At 43.2% G+C, this 22,023-nt stretch overlaps 1 protein-coding gene and 1 non-coding gene across 51 annotated transcripts in view; both read right to left on the bottom strand.

Annotated features, from left to right (window-relative positions):
- The window catches only part of FANCD2 (FA complementation group D2), a 77,700-nt gene that overhangs the window by 53,211 nt on the left and 2,466 nt on the right, over nt 1–22,023 (bottom strand). For 14 of the 50 annotated variants that reach the window (XM_065538961.2, XM_065538964.2, XM_065538966.2 and 11 more), the window contains exons 3-14: nt 17,593–17,733; nt 16,015–16,082; nt 15,754–15,857; nt 14,971–15,031; nt 13,290–13,342; nt 8,715–8,793; nt 8,187–8,338; nt 6,407–6,494; nt 5,125–5,229; nt 4,634–4,734; nt 3,862–3,970; nt 3,592–3,627 (exon numbers count right to left, since the gene is read on the bottom strand). In XM_065538961.2, coding sequence (XP_065395033.1) covers nt 3,592–3,627; nt 3,862–3,970; nt 4,634–4,734; nt 5,125–5,229; nt 6,407–6,494; nt 8,187–8,338; nt 8,715–8,793; nt 13,290–13,342; nt 14,971–15,031; nt 15,754–15,857; nt 16,015–16,082; nt 17,593–17,733 — 1,097 coding nt within the window. Of the gene's footprint in view, nt 1–3,591; nt 3,628–3,861; nt 3,971–4,633; nt 4,735–5,124; nt 5,230–6,406; nt 6,495–8,186; nt 8,339–8,714; nt 8,794–13,289; nt 13,343–14,970; nt 15,032–15,753; nt 15,858–16,014; nt 16,083–17,592; nt 17,734–18,883; nt 19,006–22,023 lie in introns of those variants that run through there. The other 36 variants (XR_012431460.1, XM_045385761.3, XM_045385760.3 and 33 more) reach the window with 16 other exon arrangements.
- On the bottom strand, nt 11,352–11,454 carry LOC123572001 (U6 spliceosomal RNA). Its single transcript, XR_006696355.2, has one exon. It is a non-coding gene; the product is annotated as a U6 spliceosomal RNA (small nuclear RNA).

Here is a 22,023-nt window from a genome sequence, read left to right as displayed (position 1 = left end):
ATGGTGGCAGGTGCCTGTAATCCCAGCTACTCGGGAAGCTGTGGCAAGTGAATCACTTATACCTGGGAGGTGGAGGTTACAGTGAGCCAAGATTATGCCATTGTACTCTAGCCTAAGTGACAGAGCAAAGCTCTATCTAAAAAAAAAAAAAATTTATTTAAAAAATTAACAAACAGGCCGGGCGCGGTGGCTCAAGCCTGTAATCCCAGCACTTTCGGAGGCCGAGGCGGGTGGATCACGAGGTCAGGAGATCGAGACCATCCTGGCTAACATGGTGAAACCCCCGTCTCTACTAAAAATACAAAAAACTAGCCGGGCGTGGTGGCGGGCGCCTGTAGTCCCAGCTACTCGGAGGCTGAGGCAGGGGAATGGCGTGAACCTGGGAGGCGGAGCTTGCAGTGAGCCGAGATCGCGCCACTGCACTCCAGCCTGGGTGACACAGCGAGACTCCGTCTCAAAAAAAAAAAAAAAAAAAAAAATTAACAAACAAACAAAAAGAATAAGCTAGACCAGGGGTCCGCAATCCCTGGACCACAGAGTCTATGGTCTGCTAGGAACCAAGCTGCACAGCAGGAGGTGAGGGGCGGTCAAGTGGGCATTACCACCTGAGATCCTTCTCCTGTCAGAATAGCGGCAGCATTAGATTCTCATGGGAGTGTGAACCCTATTGTGAACTGCACATGCACAGGATCTAGGCTGCACATTCCTTATGAGAATCTAAGTAGTGCCTGATGATCTAAGGTGGAACTGTTTCATCCTGACTGTTCATGAACTGTTCATGCCCTGACATGATTTCATGATTTCATGGATGTGGAAAAACTCTCTTCCATGAAACCAGTCCCTGGTGCCAAAAAGGTTAGGGACTGCTGAGCCATACTATATTTTTTGACAGAGAAAAGACATTCCTGATATGAAGTGGAAAAAACAGCAACCTGCAAAAGGATAATCAGGCTGGGCATGGTGGTTCATGCCTATAATCCCACTGTTTTGGGAGGCTGAGGAGGGAGGCTCACTTGAGCCCAGGAGGTGGAGGCAACAGTGAGTTATGATTATGCCACTGCACTCCAGCCTGGTGACAGAGTGAGACCCTGTCTCTTTAAACACCACCACCACCACCCATAATCATAGTTAAGATTCTGCTTTTGTAAAAACAATATATAAACATATATATGTGTAGGTATAAGAGTACACCTGTACTTCCACGCAATTACAGCTTGTATATGAAGAGAAAAAATTTAGGATGATTATCCCTGAGGAATGGGACAGAGAGTGGAGAAAAACTGTATTTTTTACATCTGTAGTTTCCTTGTGGGTTTTTCTCCACAATTAGCTTGTTTACCTAAGTTTAAAAAAGAAAAATTTGAGGGCTGGGAGCAGTGGCTCATGCCTATAATCCCAGCACTTTGGGAGGCCCAAGCAGGAGGATCACTTGAAGCTAAAAAGTTGAGACCATGCCGGGTGCAGTGGCTCACGCCTGTAATCCCAGCACTTTGGCAGGCTGAGGCAGGCAGATCACGAGGTCAGGAGATCAAGACCATCCTGGCTAACACGGTGAAACTCTGTCTCTACTAAAAATACAAAAAAAAAAAAAAAATTAGCCAGGCGTGGTGGCAGGAACCTGTAGTCCCAGCTACTCAGGAGGCTGAGGCAGGAGAATGGCATGAACCCGGGAGGCAGAGCTTGCAGTAAGCCGAGATCATGCCACTGCACTCCAGCCTGGGTGACAGAATGAGACTCCGTCTCAAAAAAAAAAAAAAAAAAAAAATTCAGACCAGTCTGGGCAACACAGCAAGACCTCATCTATATAAAAAATAAAAAAATCGGCCTGGCATGATGGGTCACACCTGTAATCCCAGCACTTTGGGAGGTTGAGGTGGGCGGATCACCTGAGGTCAGGAGTTTGAGACCAGCCTGGCCAACATGGTGAAATCCCGTCTCTACTAAAAATGCAAAAATTAGCTGGGCGTGGTGGCGGGCACCTATAATCCCAGCTACTAGGGAGGCTGAGGCAGGAGAACTGCTTAAACCCAGGGGGCGGAGGTTGTAGTGAGCTGAGATTGTGCCACATCACTCTAGCCTGGGCAAAAGAGCGAAACACCATCTCAAAAAATAATAATAAATAAATAAATAAAACAATTAGCCAGGCCTGGTGGTGCTTGCCTGTAGTCCCAGCTACTCCGAAGATTGAGGTGGGAGGATCACTTGAACCCAGGAGTTTGAGGCTGCAGGGAGCTATGATGCTACCACTGCACTCCAGCTTGGGTGACAGAGCAAGACTTAGTCTCTTGAAAAACAAAACAAGACCAAAAAAGAGAAAACATTGGGAGTGTATTCAGGGCAACTTGAGTCTATGCTTCCAGGGGAAAAAAAAAAAACAGTTAAAAAGGAAAGCAGGACAAACAAGAAAAAACAAAACAAATTTTACTGCTTTTCTTAACTGATTGTCCCACTCCTGAGGACACCAAAATTGAGAGTTATTAGACCAGAATACAGTCATTAAAGATAATAATGAAGACAAAGCAGACACTTGAAATATTTATGACAGGAGAAAAAATGTAAAGAAAAAAATAAGAATAGAAATTATATTTATACAATGATTACAAATATGTAAAAATAGGAATGCAGGCAGCCACGGTGGTAAATTTATGTTTATCCAAAACCAAAAACAGTGTGTTGGAGTACTTTGATATTTTTCACCAGAAAAAATTCTGAATTTTTCATTGCTTTATTTGGCATCATGAAAGTTTTTAAGATAGTCACCCCAAAATTGGCTAACACAACTAACAAAAATCCCACAAAACAGATTCCAACCAAAGAAAAATCTTTAAAGGCAACCAATCAAAACCTAAGGAACTCAATCATCTGGCTTTTTTTTTGAGATGGAGTCTTGCACTGTTGCCCAGGCTGGAGTGCAGTGGTGCGTGACACCAGGCCAGGCTAATTTTTTTATTTTTTTATTTTCTTTTAGAGACAGGGTTTCGCTACATTGGCCAGGCTGGTCTCAAACTCCTGACCTCAGATGATCCGCCTCCCGAAGTACTGGGATTATAGATGTGAGCCACAGCACCCAGCCAACCATCTGGCTTTCTGATGGAAGGTACTTCTAGATTAGAGACATAAGATCCAGTACCACTGCCTTGACAGTGGACAGACTGATTTACTCCAGTCAGGTCTACATGGGCAAAGTAAAATAAAACATGGAATGCCATTATCTTGACAGTGGTGCTGGGTGGAAGGAAGGGCAATTAGGCAGATACAGGGACCTGAGACTCAGGTGGTTATTTTCTTCATCTCATCGGTGGGGACTTGGCTTCTTTGACTGCATCTTGATATGCTTGGTTACACTGTTAGTATTTCCCCTTATGGATACTGTAGGCTTATTTTATAGCCAGAGTGAGTAGGGGCAGGCTATCTGGCCAGTCGCCCCCTCAGATTATCTTCCCCAGACAGCTAATGTTTATTAGAACAACTAGAGAAGAGAAAAAAAGAGTGACTAGAGGGAGGGGAAAGAAAGAAAGCAGAAAGGCAAGCTAGCCAATGTCATTACTTTTAAGTCTGCAATACTGAAAATGCATAGTACATGAACATTACCTTGTGTTCAGACACTGAGGCAGTGTTTTCAATTGCCTGAAAAAACAGGAGAGTCACAAAAATATTAGGATACATCAGTGAAACATGTTTCACCTTACTCAGCAAGCCCTGTAATGTCATCCAAGAGTCAATGTGTCCATTTGGCAACCATGAGCCATCATTTCCACTTGAATGACTTTTGAGATTTTTATTTCAAGCTACCTCAGTTATACATCTGTCACTAATTGCCACTTATTTCCTCCTTGATAATCAAAGTTCCAAAGATCTCACCTTAATCCAGGCTTCTGAAATGGTTTTCTCATATCTAATAGCTGACTTTATTACATCAAAGAGGAGAATAATACAGCTCTGATCGCTGCTTTCTTGATTTCCTGAGGAACTACAAGTAGCAGAGAGGAAACAAATTACTGTTCTACCTACCAGAAAAGAACTTACAAGATCTGAGTTCCTGCTTAGTAGCCATGTACACTGAAGCAAATGACAACCTCACGTATAAGATGGCTAATAAACTTGCACTGTAGTCTGTCTGGAATTGATCTGAATCGCTAAGAAAACATATAAACGCATACATAATCACATACATATATGTAATTTGAAACACTATACAATACTAGGTGTAAATGTCATAATAGTACCATTATTTGTAGTTGTAAGTTTTTTTTTGTTTGTTTTTGTTTTGAGACGGAGTCTTGCTCTGTCGCCCAGGCTGGAGCGCAGTGGCCAGATCTCAGCTCACTGCAAGCTCCGCCTCCCGGGTTTACGCCATTCTCCTGCCTCAGCCTCCTGAGTAGCTGGGACTACAGGCGCCCGCCACGTCACCCGGCTAGTTTTTTGTATTTTTTAGTAGATTCGGGGTTTCACCGTGTTAGCCAGGATGGTCTCGATCTCCTGACCTCGTGATCCGCCTGTCTTGGCCTCCCAAAGTGCTGGGATTACAGGCGTGAACCACTGCGCCCAGCCTGTAGTTTTAAGTATTAAGCTCTAACTCTGACTGTGGGATGTCAGAAAATTGTGACATCCTATGTGAGGATGAGTTATTTACCTTGCTCGTCCTTTACTTTTCAACTTTACTTGGGAAGCCTGTAACCGTGATGGCAAAACACAATGTTGCAGATCCAACTTCTCCCGAAGCTCAGAAATTACCTGCAGAAAATAAATATTAACTATGGTTTTCTGCTTATTCATAATGGGTAGGCACAGTCCAGTCTCTCAACCATGACAATCTCCTGAAAGACTGAGGAAGAAAAAATTTTAAATGTTGGACATTTTGAAAAATAGAGTTGTGAGAATAGTTAATGCAATGTCATAGAGCGTCATACCCAAAATTTCAGAATTCTGTGAGGTACTACACAGAAAGAGTAAATGTAACTTATAGCAGCTTATACAGAATAATGAATCTGTTGAATAGCTCCATTCTCTCCTCTGAATGCTATGCGGATTAGTCAGTATTCTCAGTCTGGGGACAGAGAAGAGCAATTGGCACGTATTAACTTAAGTTGCTTTATCTAGGTGTGACGGGATATAAGAGCATACCTCAAGTGCATCCATGGCTGTTATGGAATGAAGAATGAACTTTATTATCACAGGTAAATCTTCCAATCTAATAGATGACAACTTATCCATCACCAACTGGCGAACCTAAAAATTAAAAGCACAAAAACTTAGTAAGTTTTAATGTCACTACCTCAACTTTGTACTGAACTGTTAGGTAACATTAGAAAAAAATCACTTCTCTTACTCCATTTTCCCACTTATAATTAAGGGGGAAAAAATTTTAGATTTTTCCCCAAATTAGAATCTTTTAGTTGTTAATACCACAGCTTCGTCAAAAACAGATGGGCAATAAATGTGAAACAGAGCTATTATCTTACATTCAGAGCCTAAATTCTCAACTGGCTACAGTACGGCATAAAAAGTATTATTCCTATGGGAAGCAGGTATGATTCAGACAATACAGATTTCCACTCAAAACTTACTGCTTAAGGCCGGGCGCGGTGGCTCAAGCCTGTAATCCCAGCACTTTGGGAGGCCGAGACGGGCGGATCACGAGGTCAGGAGATCGAGACCATCCTGGCTAACACGGTGAAACCCCGTCTCTAATAAAAAAATACAAAAAAAAACTAGCCGGGCGAGGTGGCGGGCGCCTGTAGTCCCAGCTACTCGGGAGGCTGAGGCAGGAGAATGGTGTGAACCCGGGAGGTGGAGCTTGCAGTGAGCCGAGATCTGGCCATTGCACTCCAGCCTGGGTGACACAGCAAGACTCCGTCTCAAAAAAAAAAAAAAAAAAACTTACTGCTTAAAAACAGACCTGTGGGCCGGCACAGTGGCTCAAGCCTGTAATCCCAGCACTTTGGGAGGCCGAGGTGGGTGGAAAACAAGGTCCAGAGTTCAAGACCAGCCTGGACAATATGGTGAAACCCAGTCTCTACTAAAATTACAAAAATTAGCCAGGCGTGGTGGCAGGCGCCTGTAATCCCAGCTACTCGGGAGGCCAAGTCAGGGAACTGCTTGAAACTGGGAGGCAGAGGTTGCAGTGGGCAGAGATCGTGCCGCTGCACTCCAGCCTGGGCGACAGAGCAAGACTCCGTCTCAAAAACAAACAAAACAAAATCAAAAACAAAAAAAACAACAGACCTGTGATTCTATCACAGAATAGCATCTGAAACTCATTGAGGTGGGGAAAAAAAAATATCAAATGTGATTCACTATGGTTTCAAAATGATATATTCATTACTCCCAAGGCAATGACTGAGTAATACTTGTTCTGGGAGGTTGGAAAGCTGGCTCAGTTTCTGGAAAGCTGAGTCTTTCCTACCTTCAACAGGAAGTTTGGATCAAGTCGGAGGCTGGAAAGGACATCCAAAATTGGGACAGTGAGTGAAGTATTCTCTATCAGTAGGTCACTGTGAATGGTAGAAAAACAAAAAAGTTGTGTAATGGTTTGAACAGAGCTGGGCAGACAATGACTTGAGAAAATCATTCATTACAGTATGGAAAGAAAGGACATACTTAGTTGCCATTAAATTACCATTTATAGTATGTTTCTTTAAAAATTGTTTTGACTGCAAAAAATAATACATGCTCATTATAAAAATTCAAATAATAAAAGTAGAAACAAGCCTTCCATCACAATCCCCACTACCCAGAGAACACCACTATTTAGTTTGGTACATATCCTTCCCCGCAAAAAGGAAAAAGAAAACACAAAACATTTACAATGAAATGTGATAAGGATGAGAGACATGTGTGCATGGTGCTACAGGAGCACAACGTAGTGAGGACAGTAATAGATTTTTTTTTTTTTTTTTTTTTGAGATAGGGTCTTACTCTGATGCCCAGGCTTGAGTACAGTGGCGTGATCACAGTTCACTGTAGCTTCGACCTTCCATTCTCAATTGATCCTCCCATCTCAGCCTCCTGAGTAGCTAGAATTATAGGTCGTACCACCACACCCAGCTAATTTTTGTATTTTTTGGAGAGACAGCTTTTTGCCCAAGCTGGTCTTGAACTCCTGGGCTCAAGCGACCCACCCACCTCAGCGGCCCAACATGCTGGGATTAAAGGCATGAGTCACAGTGATAGATGCTAAAAGAAGACTATACAAAAGGAGATGAGCTGGCATCAGGCAGGTAAAGTGGGTGGCATAGTGCTTTGCCCATAGGGAGCATCCTGCCCAAAAGGACAAAGGCAAGAAATCATTGGATGTTTTGGAGGTAGCTGTGCACACAACTACACAAAAGGAAGTATCACAAACTGAATTTTTAAAAAACTCTTCTAGTACAATAAAAAGTTGCATTATGATGGAAACTTTATTACCTAGGGATATTGTTCACCCCTTCTTCAATACTGCCCTACCAATTACTATTTTTCAAATGAATGACAGCAAGCAATGGGTCTCTGCAAGGGGTCTGATGCAAGGTTGTGCATTAGAATGAATCACCTAGGGACCCAAAGAAGGTAGATGTTTAATAGGCTCCACAAATGATTTTAATGTGCAGTCAGGGTTAAGGACGCTCTGAAGAACATGTTAATGAAACTAAGGGATCATGGTCAACTTCTCCATTGGCCAAATTTAGATACCTAATCCTAAGCCAGACTTCACGCTCATAACAGGTATACCATTTAAAAGAAAGTATGTGGGGCCGGGCACAGTGGCTCACACTTGTAATCCCAGCACTTTGGGAGGCTGAGGCAGGTGGATCACAAGGTTAGGATATTGAGACTATCCAGGCTAACATGGTGAAACCTCGTCTCTACTAAAAATACAAAAAAATTAGCCAGGCGTGGTGGCAGGCGCCTGTAGTCCCAGCTACTCAGGAGGCTGAGGCAGGAGAATAGCGTGAACCCAGGAGGTGGAGGTTGCAATGAGCTGAGATCACACCACTGCACTCCAGCCTAGGTGACAAAGCAAGACTCTGTCTTAAAAAAAGAAGAAAGTACGTGGACCTATTCAAATATATACCTTTTTTTTTTTTAAGTCAAATCCCATACCCTACTCATGAAGGTGGGTATCATCTTCTTTTTAGATATAAGAGACCACATTACTACTGCTTTTTGAATACTGCAATGATAAAGCCCCCACAGTCGAGCCTCACTTAGATGGTGACAGAGTGCTTATCCACCTGAGTTCTTTCCCCACATCAGTGTGCTGGGAATCCCCTAGGATCTCAGGTAGGCTGGTGATGATGTCATGCTGCAGATTCTCTGGAGCAATACTGATCAGCTGCATGATCTTGGCGGTGAGGTCCTGCAGTAGAGGACAATATTAGAACTGCAGCACATTACCCAGAATAAAGAAACACTACCTACTTGTGAAATGCAGAGCTGAAATTATTTGAGAGATAAACATAGTTATTTATCTCTGTACTTTGAAAAAGAATCTTCCCAAATATTTAATTTATTTAATAAATGATACCTACTCTTCGTATTTAAACTTTTCTGATGAAATTAAAAGGTGAAATATCTATGATTCTCAAATGATGAAAATTAGAAAAAGCTAATGGATGGATGGATGGATGGAAAAGTATGAATTTTCTGTTTAGAAAGAGAAAAAAAAAATACAACTTCCAAAAGATACGAGAAACATACTCTTTAAATTCAAGAGATAAAGTCCGTAAGCCTACCTTGCCATCCACAACTCTGTCAAGCCACTTTAGTTGACTGACAATGAGTCGAGGTACGTTGATTTCATCACTGTTCTTGCTAAAATATTAGGAAGAGAAGACAGGGAACTTAGCCTTCCTGGCCAAAATAACAGCAAGCATTAATACTGCACAAAATATTTTAGCCATTCCATTAACATTTACTGAATACCTACTATGAATTTGGCACTGCACTAGACACACAAGTGATACCCAATATGCAGGAGATATATGCTTACGTATGTTGAGAAAAATGTCTAGAAAGTATGCTAAATATGAACAGTGGCTACATCCAGGGAGGATTTAGAGAAAAGGGATGACAGGGCTAGACAGCATCTCTTAATAATAATTTTTAAAAAGATAACGTTAATAAATCTTAAAAACCAAATATGACAAATATTTTTAAAAGGTAAGACACTAATAACATCAACGCAGTAAGTGCTTAAAAAGGCAAGCATGGCCGGGCGCGGTGGCTCAAGCCTGTAATCCCAGCACTTTGGGAGGCCGAGACGGGTGGATCACGAGGTCAGGAGATCGAGACCATCCTGGCTAACACGGTGAAACCCCGTCTCTACTAAAAATACAAAAAAAAAAACTAGCCGGGTGAGGTGGCGGGCGCCTGTAGTCCCAGCTACTCGGGAGGCTGAGGCAGGAGAATGGCGTGAACCCGGGAGGCAGAGCTTGCAGTGAGCTGAGATCTGGCCACTGCACTTCAGCCTGGGCGACAGAGCGAGACTCCGTCTCAAAAAAAAAAAAAAAAAAAAAAAAAAAGGCAAGCATAAGTTGGGTGCGGTGGCTCATGCCTGTAATCTCAACACTTTGGGAGGCCAAGGTGGGCAGATCACATGAGGCCAGGAGTTCAAGACCAGCCTGGCCAATATGGTGAAACCCCGTCTCTACTAAAAATACAAAAACCAGGCCGGGCGCGGTGGCTCAAGCCTGTAATCCCAGCACTTTGGGAGGCCGAGACAGGCGGATCGCGAGGTCAGGAGATCAAGACCATCCTGGCTAACACAGTGAAACCCCGTCTCTACTGAAAAATACGAAAAACTAGCCGGGCGAGGTGGCGGGCGCCTGTAGTCCCAGCTACTCGGGAGGCTGAGGCAGGAGAATGGTGTGAACCCGGGAAGCGGAGCTTGCAGTGAGCTGAGATCCAGTCACTGCACTCCAGCCTGGGCGGCAGAGCAAGACTCTGTCTCAAAAAAAAAAAAAAAAAAAAAATACAAAAATCAGCTGGGCATGATGGTGGGTACCTGTAATCCCAGCTACTCGGGAGGCTGAGGCAGGAGAATCGCTTGAACCCAGGAGGCGGAGGTTGCAGTGAGCTGAGATCGTGCCACTGCACTCCAGCCTGGGTGACAGAGCCAAGATTCTGTCTCAGAAAAAAAAAAAAGACAAGCATATATTGCTAAGGGAACACAGAAAGTCAAATTAGATTATATTCATAAAAGTACTAAAAACCATTTGTAAATAAAGAAATGTTGGCTCAATTATCATTTTTCCAAAAATGATAGTTTCCGCCTTCCTTCAAGCCTCCTGTATCTAAAGTTTTGGACCACTTCCACATCCTTGACAGCATGGTCCTTGTTATTGCAGCCAGTCTTAACTGAAAAAGATAAGCCAGGATGTAAGGCATCCAGCATGAGACATTTAGCTGAAACAAATTAGAAAAACCTTCAGTGGGTGCAGTGGCTTACTCCTGTAATCCCAGCACTTTGTGGGGCTGAGGCAGGCAGATCACTTGAGGTCAGGAGTTCAAGGACAGCCTGGCCAACATGGTGAAAACCCGTGTCTACTAAAAATATCAAAAATTAGCTGGGTATGGTGGTGCACACCTGTAATCCCAGCTACTCGGGGGGCTGAGGCAGAAGAATCACTTGAAACCAGGAGGCAGAGGTTGTAGTGAGCAAGATCGCGCCACCGTACTCCAGCCTGGCGACAGAGTGAGACTCTGTCTCAAAATAAATAAACCTTTAAACTTATTACTGTATCAGGACTCTGAAAAAATTAAAAAGGAGAACATAAAAATGACTATAATCCTGTCATTCCAGAAATGTACACTATTAACACGCATATGTATATGTGTGTATCTTCTTTTTTAAACAAAATACTGGACTGCACTATTTATTGCAAAAACTGCAATTACTTTTGCACCAACCTAATATAAATGCTACGTGTAACCTGGTTTTGTTTTTTTCAATTAACATATGATATTAACTAGTTCTTTGTACAGTAATTAATGTACACATAATATTCCTATTTTTTGAACATCTCAATTATTCACATTTATTTTAAAGAGTAATCTTGGCCGGGCGCGGTGGCTCAAGCCTGTAATCCCAGCACTTTGGGAGGCCGAGACGGGCGGATCACGAGGTCAGGAGATCGAGACCATCCTGGCTAATATGGTGAAACCCCGTCTCTACTAAAAAATACAAAAAACTAGCCGGGCGAGGTGGTGGGCGCCTGTAGTCCCAGCTACTCGGGAGGCTGAGGCAGGAGAATGGCGTAAACCCGGGAGGCGGAGCTTGCAGTGAGCTGAGATCCGGCCACTGCACTCCAGCCTGGGCGACAAAGCGAGACTCCGTCTCAAAAAAAAAAAAAAAAAAGAGTAATCTTTTTCAATATATGGAACACTTCACAAATTTGGGTATCACCCTTGCAAAGGGGCCATACTAATCTCTGTATTGTTCAATTTCAGTACATGTACTGCCAAAGCAAGCACTAAACTAATATATTTCATTTTCTTTTTTTTTTTTTTTTTTTTTTTTGAGATGAGTCTCGCTCTGTCCCCCAAGCTGGAGTGCAGTGGCCCGATCTCGGCTTACTACAACCTCCGCCTCCCGGGTTCAAGCGATTCTCCTGCCTCAGCCTCCCGAGTAGCTGGGACTACAGGCATCCGCCACCACTCCCAACTAATTTTTTTTTGTATTTTTAGTAGAGACGGGGTTTCGCCATATTGGCCAGGCTGGTCTCGAACTCCCGACCTTGTGATCTGCCCGCCGCAGCCTCCCAAAGTGCTGGGATTACAGGCGTGAGCCACCACGCCCGGCCAATATTATTTCATTTTCATTCACAGTTATTATCCTAGGATAAATTAGGAGACATGACATTAGGACTAAAGGGTATGCAAAATCTAAGGTTTTTGACACATACAATCTATTGCTCTTCAGACTCAATGCCTGAACTAATTTATATGCTCACTAGCAATGCACGAGCATGCCTATTCACTACACTCAACAAGGAGACCCTTTGAGAGTAGGAAAAAATGCCTTTATTTTACTGCTTAATAGTTATTATTTACTATTTTTTTTTTTTTTTTTTTGAGACGGGGTCTCGCTCTGTCACCCAGGCTGGAGTGCAGTGGCCGGATCTCAGCTCACTGCAAGCTCCGCCTCCCGGGTTCACGCCATTCTCCTGCCTCAGCCTCCCGAGTAGCTGGGACTACAGGCGCCCGCCACCTCGCCTGGCTAGTTTTTTGTATTTTTTAGTAGAGACGGGGTTTCACTGGGTTAGCCAGGAGGGTCTCGATCTCCTGACCTTGTGATCCACCCGTCTCGGCCTCCCAAAGTGCTGGGATTACAGGCTTGAGCCACCGCGCCCGGCCTATTTATTATTTTGATATAGTGTTTTAAATTTGTGACTTTGCTAACAAAATTGAACTTTTTAAATATTCGATGTTCTTGCATTTCTTCTTTGTAAACTGTCTGTTCACAAGCTTTGTCTACTTTTCTATTAGGCTGTTCATTTCTTTTTTAACATAGTAATTAAAAAAAACAGGTAGGGCCACATTCCAGTAGTTGGAGAGGCTCAGGCAGGTTGATCACTTGAGCCTAGAAGTTTTGAGACCAGCCTGGACAACATGGCGAAACCCCACCTCTACCAAAAAAACATGAGAATTAGCCAGACCGGGTGGCGCGCACCTGTAGTCCCAGGCACTCATGGGGCTGAGGTGGGAGGATCACTGAAGCCTGGGAGGTGGAGGCCTCAGTGAGCCGTGATCATACTACGGCACTCCAGCCTGGGTGACAGAGTGAGACCCTGTCTCAACATACGCTACAAAATTAAAAAGGTAAAGAAAAGTATTCAGAGAATACCTGATTCCAACCAACTGGCTACCCTCTTTGGAAACAACTACTGTTACCAGTATATTGTGTATCCTTCTACTAGGGACTATCCCTGAGCATAAGCAACAGACACTTAAAAAAAAAAAAAAAATTCTGTTTCTAAATACAGACAAGGTCTCACTACATTGCCCAGGCTGGTCTTGAATTCCTGGACTCAAGCAATCCTCCTGCCTCGGCTTCCCAAACTGTTGGGATTACCGGTGTGAGCCACCGCACCAGGCCAATAGTTACTTTTATCATAATCCTATCTATTTTTACAAAATCATATTAATAGATGAAACTTCAAAGACACTCCAGTAAAATTTTAGTAGTCACTTAAGAAGCATCATGATAAATATGACTTTCAGAGAAACCAAGAGTTTTCAGAGTAACCTTTTCAGAGAGAAACTTAAGTAACACCGGGGTACTTCGAACATTCCATAACTCCACTTACTTTTCAAAAAAATATTCTGGCAACTTCTCAAACAAGGTTTTGATAATGGCAGGCTAAAAAAGAAGACATAGGGAGTTAGGAGATCATCTCAAAATACATAATAGAAATGTATAATCCCAGCTACTTGGGAGGCTGAGGCACGAGAATCGCTTGAACCTGCGGGAGGCAGAGGTTACAGTGAGACAAGATTGCACCACTCCACTCCAGCCTGGGTGACAGAGAAGACTCTGACACACACAAACACACACACACAAAAGAAATGCATAATTCTCTTTCCAACCAGAGCTCCTGGAATAAACACTTCGTTAAAGTTGATATCTTATTACAAAGATATCCACATGAATATGTCTTCATTTTTAGAATATGCTATTGGAATACAAAGATTTAATTTATCTTGTGAAAAACTGAAAATGATTATCAAGACAAAGTTAAAATAATCAGATAATCAAAATATTATTAAAAACAATGACAGTTAATCCACGAAATGCAGACTTTAAAAGATTATCAAATAGGTTGCAACAGGAGCTCTGCAGAGGAACAAGGGAGCTCTTAGACTGAAAATAACTAATTACCTTCAAGATTTCCAGTGAAAAGGAAGAGTTTAAGAGTGTGAAAAGATTAACAGTAGGGGAGAAGAGGAAAAATGGAGAACGGGGTGGAGGGAAGTGTTCTGTTCCATATGCATTTGTATAACTTGAAATATTTAAATTATATCAATGTATTGTCTTTAATATATTAAAGGAGAAGAGGAGGAGGAAAAGGACAAAATTAAGATACATGAGCATCTAAAAAGCTAAATGGAGATGATGGAGATACGAATATGATAAAGATTACAAGATACTGGCTGGGCGCGGTGCCTCATGCCTATAATCCCAGCACTTTGGGAGGTTAAGGAGGGCGGATCATGAAGTTAGGAGATCGAAACTCCATCTCTACTAAAAATACAAAAACTTAGTATTTTTTTGGGCGCCTGTAGTCCCAGCAACTCGAGAGGCTGAGGCAGAAGAATGGCGTGAACCCAGGAGGTGGAGCTTGAAGTGAGCCAAGATCGTGCCACTGCACTCCAGCCTGGACAACAGAGTGAGACTCCATCTCAAAAAAAAAAAAAAAAAGATTACCAGGTACTCAGATACACAGGATGTAGCTTTAAGAAAAGGAATCAGATACAGAGAGAATAGGACCGCCAGATGTATTAGGCTAATAAGCACAGTTTTAAAACACAGATATAATCCCAGCACTTTGGGAGGCCGAGACGGGCGGATCACGAGGTCAGGAGATCGAGACCATCCTGGCTAACACGGTGAAACACCGTCTCTACTAAAAAATACAAAAAACTAGCCGGGCGAGGTGGCGGGCGCCTGTAGTCCCAGCTACTCGGGAGGCTGAGGCAGGAGAATGGCGTGAACCCGGGAGGCGGAGCTTGCAGTGAGCTGAGATCCGGCCACTGCACTCCAGCCTGGGTGACAGAGCAAGACTCCGTCTCAAAAAAAAAACAAAAACAAAAACACACACACAGATATTACCTTACCAAACCCATCACAGCAACAGGGCTGTGCTAAAGCTGTTACAAACCCAAATTCTCCAATTAACCCTACTCTATCCTGTGTTCCTGCTATTTAGACTTGAGCATACATCACAAACTTCATCCATCAAATGTTCACAGAAAAAGTGACAGTCTTACCTGTAGTATGTCAATCCCCAGAAGCAGTTTGATAAGACTCTTAGAATAAGATGCACCCATACTGTAAAAAAAAAAGAAATGTTTTCCACTTTGCTTTCCTTGTTTTAACGCTTTTATCATTTTTTCTCAATAAAATTGGTTAAATACATAATCTTTAAAGAGGAACTACCCTGTTAGACAAGAAACACAGAAATAAGCAGATGGCTCTTTGCAAGGGAGCGGTAGAGATTTGAAATTCTGTCAACACAGGTGAAACACATTCTAGAAAACACTGATTGTTAGGCTCATAACCACAAGCTTAGGAATTTTAAACTTAGTTTAAATTCTGAGGAAGACAGCCTACACCAAAAATGAAATTTCTTTTTTTTTTTTTTTTTTTTTTTTTTTTTTTTTTTTTTTTTGAGACGGAGTCTCACTCTGTAGCCCAGGCTGGAGTGCAGTGGCCGGATCTCAGCTCACTGCAAGCTCCGCCTCCCAGGTTCACGCCATTCTCCGGCCTCAGCCTCCCAAGTAGCTGGGACTACAGGCGCCCGCCACCTCGCCCGGCTAGTTTTTTGTATTTCTTAGTAGAGACGGGGTTTCACCGTGTTAGCCAGGATGGTCTCGATCTCCTGACCTTGTGATCCGCCCGTCTCGGCCTCCCAAAGTGCTGGGATTACAGGCTTGAGCCACCGCGCCCGGCCCAAAAATGAAATTTCAAACAATTGTGCTCTCCCTGCCCAGCCCCCTGCGATTAGCAGAACAGACTGAATTTCAGCAAGATTCCATGCCTCCTCTCCACACCTGGCTTCCTCATCCTGCAGACGCTCACAAGGCAAAAGGCAGTTCCTGAAACTGTCTTCATCCTCAATGTAAGACTCCAGGCCACTAACAAATTCTTCTATTATCTTAAGGAGATTTAAAAAATAAAAAGAATAAAGTATTTAGTTTAATATTTGCTGTTAAAAATCATTTTAGCCCACTCAACTTTATACCAGTGTCCTTAAATTCCAAATTCTAGAGTTACGCTGGCACAAGCAAAAATACCAGGGGAAAAATACATACTTTGGGATAGGAAGGGTGTCTCCTCAGGGTCTGAAAGAGCTTCTTTTGGAAAGCTATTTGGTCCACAGCTATGGAGAAAAAAGAAGAGCTGGTCACCAGTTTCCTACCATAGTTTTCCTTCTCTAAAAACCCAAGTTTCTTGCTTTCTTGCCTGATGAAACCAATAAAAACATTTTCAACCTAATTTCAGAGCCAAATCTTCTTTTTTTTTTTTTGAGATGGAGTTTTGCTCTGTCACCTAGGCTGGAGCGCAGTGGGGTGATCTCGGCTCACTGGAACCTCCACCTCCCAGGTTCAGGCAATTCTCCTGCCTCAGCCTCCCAAGTAGCTAGGACTACAGGCACGTTTTTTTGTTTTGTTTTGTTTTGTTTCGTAATTTTGGTGGAGACAGGGTTTCACTGTGTTAGCCAGGATGGTCTCGATTTCCTGACCTCATGATCTGCCCTCCTCGGCCTCCCAAGTGCTGGGATTACATGCGTGAACCACCTCGCCCAGCCCACAGTCATGGGGTTATATCTAAACCCACATAATAGACTTAGCTTTGGCTGGGCACGGTGACTCACGCCTGTAATCCCAGCACTTTGGGAGGCTGAGGCGGGCGGATTGCTTGAGGTCAGGAGTTTGAGACCAGTCTGGCCACCATGGTGAAACACTGTCTCTACTAAAAATACAAAAAATTAGCTGGGCGTCGTGGTGGGCGCCTATAGTCCCAGCTACTCGGGAGGCTGAGGCAGGAGAATGGCATGAACCCGGGAGGCAGAGCTTTCAGTGAGCCGAGATCACGCCACTGCACTCCAGCCTGGGCGACAGAACGAGGAGACTCCATCTCAAAAACAAACAAACAAACAAACAAACAGACTTAGCTTTGATAGCAGATAGCCACTAAGTGTTCTAAAAAAGACCTGCCATAACCTTAGCAAGATGGAATAATCTGTTCCCCAAAAACAGAATCTTACATGGCTTTATACATTTTCTTCTGAAATTATTCTGACACTGATATAGCTGCTTTCTGAATATTTATTTTTTCATAACACAAAAGAAATAATACATAATATTTTTTCTAATAAAAGAATGAGAAATGCTTTACTTAACACACAGTAATGAGGACCAAAGACTGTACCATTTTCTTTTTCCTTTTTTTTTGGAAATGGAGTCTCACTCTTGTCGCCCAGGCTGGAGTGCAGTGGTGCGATCTTGGCTCACTGCAACCTCTGCCTCCCAGGTTCAAGTAATTCTCCTGACTCAGGCGCCCGAGCAGCTGGGACTACAGGCACACGCTGCCACGCCCGGCTAATTTTTTGTATTTTAGTAGAGACGGTGTTCCACCGTTTTGCCCAGGCTGGTCTCCTGAGCTCAGGCAATCCGCCTGCCTTGAGCATCCCAAAGTGCTGGGATTATAAGCGTGAGCCACCGTGCCTGGCCTCACTGTATCATTTTCTAAAAAGCAATTTCAACTTTGTCTCAAGATGGATGGCCCTCTCATTTCTAATCTTCATTGCCTCTCTATTTAGAAAACCCATGATTCAGTCCTGAGTTATTTCATTAAAACCACAGAATAAAATTAGATTAAAATATTACCTAGTTGATTCTGATTCTCTCCCGTTTTAAGAATAATTCCTGATATCTTAAGAAGCTTCACAAAGATGCTGTCATTTTCTTCAACTTCATTAGCAATATGAGATTTCTTTGTCTTTTTGGAAAGTGGTTGCTTCCTGGTTTCTGAAAATAGAAAAATTTAAGAATATGGCAAACAGTAAAGGAAAAATTAAAACTTAAATCCAGGAATAATAATCCTGAGAGGAAAACTGATGTGTTCCTTAAAAATTATACTAGGATTGATGCTGTAGTGAAATAAACTATCTTCAGAAATAGTGGCTTCCAAAACAAATAGAATTATTTTCAACTATTGAGTTTTCATTTGAAGAATTCAAAATGTGCCATTTCTGGCCAGGCAAGGTGGCTCACGTGGTAATCCCAGCAATTTAGGAGGCCGAGGCAGGAGGATCACTTGAGCCAGGAGTTCAAGACTAGCCCAGGCAACAAAGGGAGACCCCATCTCCACACATACACACACACACTAGTTAGGTGAGGAGACGCCCACCTGTAGTCCCAGCTACTTCAGAGGCTAAGGCAGAAGAATAACTTGAGCCCAGGAGGTTGAAGCTATATAGTGAAGCTATGACAGTGCCACTGCACTCCAGCCTGGGTGACAGAGTGAAATCACCATCTCTAAAAAACTAAATTCAAACAAACAAGTGCCTAACAAGAATAACCCATGGAAATGTTTTCCACCCAAATACTAAACTAGCCAGTGTCTCTCAAGCTATTGCCTGCAAACCACTGTAGTGGAATCCCTGGAAAGCTTATTAAAATGCATATTCCCGGCCGGGCGCGGTGGCTCACGCCTGTAATCCCAGCACTTTGGGAGGCCGAGGTGGGTGGATCACGAGGTCAGGAGATCGAGACCATCCTGGCTAACATGGTGAAACTCCGTCTCTACTAAAAATACCAAAAAAAATTAGCCGGGCATGGTGGCGGGCGCCTGTAGTCCCAGCCACTCGGGAGGCTGAGGCAGGAGAATGTCGTGAACCTGGAAAGTGGAGTCTGCAGTGAGCCAAGATCACGCCACTGCACTCCAGCCTGGGCGACAGAGCAGAACTCCGTCTCAGAAAAAAATAAAATAAAATAAATAAAATAAAATAAAATGCATATTCCCGACCAAGCATGGTGGCTCACGCCTGTAACCCCAGCACTTTGGGAGGCCGAGGCAGGCTGATCACCTGAGGTCACGAGTTCAAGGCCAGCCTGGCTAATGTGGTGAAACCCCGTCTCCACTAATACAAAACTAGCTGGGTGTGGTGGTACGCACCTGTAATACCAGCTACTCAGGAGGCTGAAGCAGGAGAATCACTTGAACCCTGGAGGCAGAGGTTGCAGTAAGTCCAGATCACGCCACTGCACTCTAGCATGGGAAACAGAGTGAGACTCCGTCTCAAAAAAAAAAAAAAAAAGGCATATTCCACGCCATATACCAGAGTTACTGAGTCAAAATCTTGGGAATGGGACCTAAGAGTCTGAATTTTTTAGTCTTCAGATAATAATCCTGATACACACCAAATTTGAGACTCAATGATCTGAATAAAGGGTAGACAGAATGGGGAAGTTTCTCCTGTATCATATCTTTGACTACAAAGCTCAGATAGGTTTAATCCCAAGGCTTTCTACCCATAAAAAGAAACATGAAACAAACAAAGCCAAGTTTAAAATTTACTCTTATCCCTTAATGATGCCATTCTGTTTTTTCCTTCTTCAATTCCAATCCCTCTTTTTTTTTTTTTGAGACAGAGTCTCGCTCTGTCGCCCAGGCTGGAATACAGTGGTGCAATCTTGGCTCACTGCAAGCTCTGCCTCCCGGGTTCATGCCATTCTCCTGCCTCAGCCTCCTGGTAGCTGGGACTACAGGTGCCCACCACCAGCTCGGCTAATTTTTTGTATTTTTAGTAGAGATGGAGTTTCACCATGTTGGCCAGGATGGTCTCGATCTCCTGACCTCGTGATCCGCCCGCTTCGGCCTCCCAAAGTGCTGGGATTACAGGTGTGAGCCACCATGCCCGGCCTCCTCTCCCTCTTTCTAATAAAGCCTTAATCAGAATGAAAGACCACTACCTTCCTGAATGAAATGTAAAACATAACCAGAATGAAAGATTCAGTTTGTTCATTACTGACCAAGAGAACCCAAATCCCTTCTAATAAACTTAATTCAGAAGTCTCTTCTCTATTGGAAAACAGTATTTCCAAAGTAAAACATTTACTTTCAATAATTTCCTATATTATTCCTCTTCAGTTTCAAATTTTCTACCAATTTCTCTATATTCTAATTCTATAATATACTAATCAACTACTGGAGCTTCACAACATGCTTTTTTTTTTTTTTTTGAGATAAGAGTCTTGCTCTGCTGCCCTGGCTAAAGTGCAGTGGCATGATCTCAGCTCACCTCCACCTCCTGGGTTCAAGCAATCCTCCTGTCTCAGCCTCCCGAGTACCTGAGATTACAGGTGCGTGATCCCACACCCAGCTAATGTTTGTATTTTTAGTAGAGATGGGGTTTCACTATGTTGGCCAGGCTGGTCTCGAACTCCTGACCTCAGGTGATCCGCCCGCCTTGGCCTCCCAAAGTGCTAAGATTACAGGCGTGAGCCACCGTGCCTGGCCCACAGTTTCCGTTTCTAAATCAAGCCTATTCCTAACATGGTTTTGGACTTGCAATTTTTATCATTATAATTGCTGTTCAGCAAGCATTTTCATCTATTTCGGTTGAATTGACCAAGAATCAGACTTAAATTCCAATAACCTAGTAAGAAATAACTCTTCAATCCACAAGTTAGTAGAAGCTAAGCTATGAGAATGCAAAAGTATTAAGAATGACATAATGAGGCCAGGTACGGTGGCTCACGCCTAAAATGCCAGCACTTTGGGAGGCTGAGGTGGGTGGATTACCGGAGGTCAGGCGTTTGAGACCATCCTGACTAACATGGTGAAACCCCTTCTCTACTAAAAATACAAAAATTTAGCCAGGCATGGTGGTATGTACATGTAATCCCAGCTACTTGGGAGGTTGAGGCAGGAGAATCGCTTGAACCCGGGAGGCAGAGGTTGCAGTGAACCAAGATTGTGCCACTGCATTCCAGACTGGGCAACAAGAGCCAAACTCCATCTCAAAAAAAAAAAAAAAAAAAAAAAAATTATATAATGGGCCAGGCGTGGTGGCTCAAGCCTGTAATCCGAGCACTTTGGGTGGCCGAGGTAGACAGATCACTTGAGGTCAGGAGTTCCAGACACCCCCTGGCCAACATAGTGAAACCCCGTCTCTACTAAAGATACAAAAAAATAGGCCGGCCGTGGTGGCTGGCGCCTGTAATCCCAGCTACTGGGAGACTGAGGCTGGAGAATCACTTGAACCTAGGAGGTGGAGTTTGCAGTGAGCTGAGATTGTGCCACTGCACTCCAGCCTGGGCGACAGAGTGAGACTCCGTCTCAAACAACAACAACAAGAATGATATAATGGACTTTGGAGACTCGAGATAAAGGGTGGAAGTGGGGTTAGGGATTGAAAAACTACACATTGGGGACACCATACACTCTTCAGGTGATAGGCACAACAAAATTTCAGAAATAGCCACTAAAAAACTTATTTATGTAACCAAACACCACCTGTTCCCTAAAAACCTAGTAAAATAAAAACAAACCAACACAAATCAAGTTAGAACTGCTTTAATAGAGTAAATGAGTGCAATAAATGAACTATCAACCTCCTTGTCCCCCCCCTCCCTTTTTGAGACACCGTCTCTCTCTCTCTGTCGCCTAGGCTGGAGTGCAGTGGTGCTATTATTGACTCACTGTACCCTTGACTTTCTGAGTTCAAGTGATCCTCCCACTTCAGCCTCCTCAGTAGCTAGGACCACAGGCGCACAACACCACACCCAGCTAATTAAAAAAATTTTTTGTAGAGATGGAGTCTTGCTGTTACCCATGCTGGTCTTGAACTCCTAGCTTTAAGTGATCCTCTCACCTTAGCCCCTCAAAGTGCTTGCATTACAGATGTGAGCGATAGCACCCAGCCAGAACTCCTTATATCCGGAAGTCTTGGGATCTTTGTCAACCATTTCTCATATGGGCAGAGTCTGCACTGTTTGCCTCTGGAGTGCTTGCTTTGATATATCTTTCTTTTCACATCACTAACATAGCATGTGTCTAGATCATAATATTTTTTTTCCAAGAGAGGAAGAAAGAACATAAAGTTTTTTAAGAGTAGAGACTGTTATATATTTGTGTCTCAATACCTAAATGATGTATAGCAGAAAAGTCTGTAACACTAATTCCTCTTATGGATGTGGAAACTGAGGCCCAGAGGGTGTGGGCATACTCAAAGTTATATGCAGAATTCGAGGCAAAAATTCAATCCCAAATCTGATATTTCTCCCTTAATTCTGTGCGCTCTATCCATTACA

Source organism: Macaca fascicularis, chromosome 2, assembly GCF_037993035.2.
Source record: "Macaca fascicularis isolate 582-1 chromosome 2, T2T-MFA8v1.1".
Lineage (NCBI taxonomy): Eukaryota > Metazoa > Chordata > Mammalia > Primates > Cercopithecidae > Macaca > Macaca fascicularis.
Note: the sequence above shows the minus strand (reverse complement) of the source record. Positions and strands in the feature narration are given on the sequence as shown.